The sequence below is a fragment of the Arachis ipaensis genome, chromosome B02 (genome assembly GCF_000816755.2).
Source record: "Arachis ipaensis cultivar K30076 chromosome B02, Araip1.1, whole genome shotgun sequence".
Taxonomy (NCBI): Eukaryota; Viridiplantae; Streptophyta; class Magnoliopsida; order Fabales; family Fabaceae; genus Arachis; species Arachis ipaensis.
The window spans coordinates 63,137,959-63,144,113 of record NC_029786.2 but is presented as its reverse complement, the minus strand read 5'-3'; the positions used below and the strand labels follow the sequence as shown (position 1 = coordinate 63,144,113).

General features: G+C 37.4%; 1 protein-coding gene across 1 annotated transcript in view; it reads left to right on the top strand.

The window, feature by feature from the left end:
• The window catches only part of LOC107627304 (putative pentatricopeptide repeat-containing protein At1g69350, mitochondrial), a 9,450-nt gene continuing 4,478 nt past the window's right edge, over positions 1,184 to 6,155 (top strand). The window contains exon 1 of the mRNA XM_021116932.1: positions 1,184 to 1,454. Coding sequence (XP_020972591.1) covers positions 1,184 to 1,454 — 271 coding nt within the window. The remainder of the gene's footprint in view (positions 1,455 to 6,155) is intronic.

The window sequence follows — 6,155 nt, the reverse complement described above, 5'->3', positions numbered from 1 at the left end:
CACAAAGCTCATTGAGTCATATTCTCACATGGGTTCCCTCCTTTCATCAAGTCTCATTTTTGACACCCACCCATCACCTGATTCCTTCATGTTAGGTGTCCTCATCAAGTGTTATTTATGGAACCACCTTTTTCACCAAGTGGTTTCACTCTACCATAGTCACATTCACATGGGTAACTTCATTTTTGTGTACCCTTCTGTTCTGAGGGCTGTCTCTGGTGTTGGAGACTTGGTTACCGGAAGAAAGGTCCATGGTATGGTGATTAAGTCCGGCCTTGAATCAGATGCTGTAATTAGAACCTCATTGTTGTGTATGTATGGTGAATTGTACTGTTTGGGTGATGCCCAGAAGGTGTTCGATAAAATGCCTAAGAGGGACTTGGTTTCCTGAAGTTCTGTTATCTGTTGTTATGTTGAGAATGGAAGGCCCAGTGAAGGGCTAGAAATGTTTCACCGGATGCTTTCAAAGCAAATTAGACCTGACAAGATCACTTTGCTTAGTGTAGCCGAAGGTTGTGCTAGAGTTGGTTGTCTGAGGCTGGTGAAATCAATCTAGGGGTATGCAATCAGAAGTGACATGGTTGGTGATACCAGTTTGAGTAACGCACTTATCATTATGTATGGCCAATGCGGTCACTTGTGAAGAGCAGAAGGGCTCTTTAAATTCCTCGCAGATTGAAGTACTACCTGTTGGACTTCTATGGTTTCATCCTATAATCGAAATGAGTGCTTTAGAGAAGCACTTGCAAGTTTTATCCAAATGCAGGAGTCACAAGTGGAACCAAATGCAGTGACAATGATTAATGCTCTGTATTCATGTGCTAGATTAGGGCGGTTAAAAGAGGGAAAGTCAGTTCATTGCTTTATTTTAAGAAAAGCAATGGATTTAGGAGATCTTGATCTCGGTCCTGCATTAGTGGAGTTTTATGTTGCATTTTGGGAACCAAGCAGTTGTCATAAACTTCTTAATATAACCGAAAATATTGTGTCATGGAACATACTTATATCGTTTTATGCTAGGGCGGGATTACATGAAAACACAATGGTACTCTTTGCTAATATGTTGAGTAAGGGGTTAATCCCGGACTCATATAGCCTAGCAAGTTCTATTTCAGCAAGTGCAGGCATTGGTTCGATAGAATTCGGATAGCAGATACATGGCCATGCCATGAAAAGATGTTTCATGGATGAATTTGTTCAGAACTCCTTGATAGACATGTATTTAAAATGCGGCTTTGCCGACTTGGCATACCTGGTTTTTGACAAGATTACAGAAAAAAGTATTGTGACATGGAACTGCATGATTTCTGGGCTTTCTCAGAATGGCTTTTCAGTAGCAGCACTCAAACTATTTGATCAGATGTACTTTAGTTGTCTGAAGATTGATGAAGTAACCTTCTTATGTGCAATTCAAGCTTGTTCCAATTTGGGCTACGATGAGCGGATTTCTGCCAGTAAAGAATTTCACAAATAAATTCTCGTTGCAAGTATAGTTTCTAAACCAGCAAAAAATTCCTTCGTACAAAAACTTGTTTGTCACTAAAGCAAACCCAATAAAATTTATAACCGAAGTATTTAAACCTCGGGTTGTCTCTCAAGGAATTGCAGGGAAGTATGATTTATTATTGGTTATGAGTTTTCTGGGAAATTTGGAGTTTGGGCAATGGGCACAAAAATAATTATAAATTAAAGTAATGAAAATTAACAAGAGGTTTTATGTAATTAAAATAAAAACCTTGACCCGGAGAAGATTAATTGGAAGTTCTATCCTTGTTGGATTTTCCAAGATTAATAGTAATAGGTTGTTGTCTCTACGTAGTTATCCTTTACTAAATAAAGGAAAGTCAAGTTGGGAGCCAACTTCTATTCACAAGTCCTAATCCTCACCCTTGTGTTTGGATTAACGTCAGTGACCAGAGAACCAATCACAAATTAACTCCTGAGTCTTCCAAATCAAGGGTCTCCAAATATTAATCAACTCCAAAACCAAGTTGAAAGCCTACTCCATTGACATGGATGCCAATTTTGCATACATGTAAAAGGAGTACGAAGAAGACATGGCAATTAAACTCAATTGAAAATAATCAAGAAATAATGGAATTAAATATAAAAATACTTTTGCATTAATAAATTAACAAGAGAAGAAGATAAACTAAAGTAATAGAATAAATAAAAAGTAAAAGAAAACTAAATTAAAGGAACATTAAACTTGGAATGAAGAAAACGAAGAAATCCTAATCCTAAAACCTAAGAGAGAGGAGAGAGCCTCTCTCTCTAGAAAACTACATCTAAAATCTAAAATTATGAATATGAATGTTGTATTGAATAAATGAATGGATTCTCCCACTTTATAGCCTCTAATCTGTGTTTTCTGGGCCGAAAAATGGGTAAAAAACAGCTCAGAAATCACTGGCGGCGACTTTTGCAATTTCCTGCATGTGGCGTCCGTCACGCGTGCGCGTCAATTGGGAATTTTCCTCGCCACTCATATGCGTCAGTCACGCGTACGCGTCGCTCATGCTTTTTGCTCGGCGCGCGTTCGCGTCGTCCATGCGTGCACGTCGCTGCCATTTTCTTCAAAACTCCATTTTGTGCGTTTCATCCACTTTTGCATGCTTCCTTTCCATCCTCTAAGCCATTCCTGCCCTATAAACTCTGAAATCACTTAACACACATATCACAGCATTGAATGGTAATAAGAGAAAATTAAACATAGCAATTTTAAAGGCCCAAAAAACATGTTTTCAATCATAGCACAGGATTAGGAAGAAAAATGTAAAACCATGCAATTAGTATGAATAAGTGTGCAAAGAATTGATATAAACCACTCAATTGAGCATAAGATAAACCATAAAATAGTGGTTTATCAATCTCCCCACACTTAAACATTAGCATGTCCTCATGCTAAGCTCAAGAGAAGCTATAAAGAATGAAGAGGAATGGTAGAATATATGAAATGCAACCTATTTATATGAATGCAACTACATGCTAAGATGTTTCTACCTACTTTGTTAAAAGTAGATAAACCTTTCAAGAACAAATATGAACTAGATTTCACTAACTCAAATCATAAAATAAAGTACAAGTAAACTTGCAGAAGAAAATAGCTCATGAAAGCCGGGAACAAAGAATCGAGCATCGAACCCTCACCGGAAGTGTATACACTCTAATCACTCAAGTGTTTAAGGTTCGATTCTCTCAATTCTCTACTAACCTTGATTTCTAAGGCTTGATTTTCTTCTACTAATCAACACTAATTTGATGCACAAAATACACATATCAAGAGGTCTTTTAAGGGTTGTAATGGGGTTAAGGTCAAGGTAGGATTGTATTTGGCCAAGTGGACTGAAATCTGAATCCTTAATTAACTTAAACTTTTCCCACCTAACTTAAGACAATCCATGTAATCAAAATACAAAACCTAACTATCCATTAACCATGTTTACCACATATTCATGCATACTAACTTTAGTACAACTCATATGCATTGCTACCAACATTTACTTTGGGGCATTTTGTCCCCTTTTTGTTATTTGCTCTTTTCTTTTCTTTTCATTTCTTTTCTTTTCTTTTCTTTTCTTTTCTTTTCTTTTCTTTTCTTTTTTTTTATTTTGCTTTTCTCAAGGCATATGATTAAGGTATTGAATGCATGAACATATTCTCAACATTCTTTCACATTTTCAGAAAATTCTAACATACTCAATTCTCAAACCAAATGTTTCCAAACCCAATTTCCCCACACTTAAATCATAAGCACTCTCACTAGTCTAAGCTAACCAATGATTTAAATTAAGGACATTATTATTTTCCGCTTAGAGTTAATGATGTGCTAAAGTAAAGAATAAAAGGGGTAAAATAGGCTCAAATTAGTTTGCAAAGGATAATGAAAGGTTAAGGCCATATGGGTATGTAAGCTTAGTGAAACAAGGCCTCAATCACATAAGTGCATGCATACATCAAATCATGGAAATATAGAATTAAGCAAGAGAAATATCACAATTTTAGAGAGAAATACACACACCAAAAATAAAATATTGGTTGATAAAATGCAACCAATTCAAATAGGCTCAAAATCTCACAGGTTTTGTGTGTTCGAGCTCTAAACCATGTTCCAGTATAATATTCCTTCAAATAAGTTTATCAAAAATTTTAAATCAAATTAGTGAAATGTTATAAAAAGTTTCTTGAAAAAGAAAATATTACTTTAACCAAGTGGTGGTAAAATATGCACAAAATCAAACAAATATGCAATCAAACATGCAAATACAACAATGAACAAACAAAGAAAATTAAACAATGGTGTTGAAAAGAAGGTAACTAATCCACGAAAGTCGGTATCGACCTCCCCACACTTAAAGATTGCACCGTCCTCGGTGCATGCTAAGATGTGCAAGTGGACGGGCTGCTACAACTGATGCTTTTCTCTAAAGATTGTGCAGATGGACTTGTCTGTTGCCCCCATGTAAACGTTTTCTATTTCCCTTCCTTGGTGGCCATCCTGAAAGAAGAGGAAAAAGAAGAAAAGTAACCCAAAAACAAAGATAGGAAACAATTTAAAATATGGTTGGGTTAATGCCAAATAATGAGAGTCTCAATTACATGGTAGCTACAACATGCAAGTGAGAAAACAGTAGAAGCACATGGCAAATCAAGAGTGCAAAAATTTGCAACAATGGAGAAGAGAGTGTGGGTAATGCAAGAAAATATAAATTCATGTCAATGCAAAAGGGATACAGGTAACATAAAAGATTGGCAGTGACAGATAAATAATATCATCCAACAGTGTAAAACAAGTCACTAAGCACCAAAATAATACCAGAAAAGATACAACAGTTGAAAAAGAAAATTTAACACCAATGGAAAAATAATAAATTTAGAAAAGAAAATAAAAATATGCACAAAATTAAAATGCAATGGATGAAAGTATGCAAATAAATTAAATAAAATAGAATGGAAGTGAAGAGGGATGAGGTTAAGGGGATGAAGAAGAAGAAAGTAACAAAGGAGGAAGAAAGAAGGAGAGAAGATAGAATAAAAGGGAGGGAAATTAAAAATGGGACGCGACGCGCGCGCGCAGGACATGCGTGCGCGTGAAAACTGCATTAACCATGTGATGCGTAAGCGTCGCCTACGCGTACGCGTGGGTGGTCTTGGAAGCAAAAGGACACGCACGCGTCAGAGACGCGTACGCGTAGATGACCTTGTACCTCTAGCACAGTTCCAACGTGGGGGCAGCACAACTCTCTGTCTAGGTGCTTTTTACGCTGATTTTCATCCCCACGCGTACGTGTCGCTGATGCTTACGCGTGGGTTGAACTTTCTGCAGGGGACGCATATGCGTGAGGTACGCGTGTGCGTGGGGTGGCTTGTGCTTCACGCACCCCTCCCGCGCATCTCTCGCGCAACTCTCTGTCTAGTTGCGCAGGTACATACGACGCGTGCGCATCGTTGATGCTTGCGCGTCGAACCCCTTTTTTATGCAGTATGCAGAATGCAGAATGTAAATGTTGATGGAGGCACTATGAATGAACATTAAGAAAAATAAAATAAAATAGAATTAAGAATAAAACAGAATAAAATAAAACTAAGACTGAAAAAGAACGATCATACCATGGTGGGTTGTCTCCCACCTATCACTTTTAGTTAAAGTCCTTAAGTTGGACATTCGATGAGCTCCATGTTATGGTAGCTTGTACTTGAACTCATCCAGAAATCCTCACCAATATTTGCAATTCCAATATCCTCTGGGATCCCACACTAGTTGCATAAATCCTTCAAGCAAGTTAAAGCAAGTGACAAGGCCCCAAGAGTGTTGATTGCCAGAATGAATTCCGGGGTCCCAAACCTTGCTTTTGCACCCGTCTTCTTATTGATCATCATTTTTTCACTTGGGTGGTGAATAGTCGGAATTCTCACAGAGACATCCAAACAATTTCCTACACCCATTCATTTGAGAATTATACCAACCCTTATACTTCAATTTGGAGCATGCAACCATATTGAACCTTGCATGACAACTCTTACCACTAACCATCTCCCTCTTACTCTTATAGCCACAAAGAGCTCTAAGTTGTCCATCCATCTCAAGCAAAGCATATTCAAGTGGGCTAATTAAGCTTAGAGATGAAAGATTTACCCACTTGAATGAAGGAATG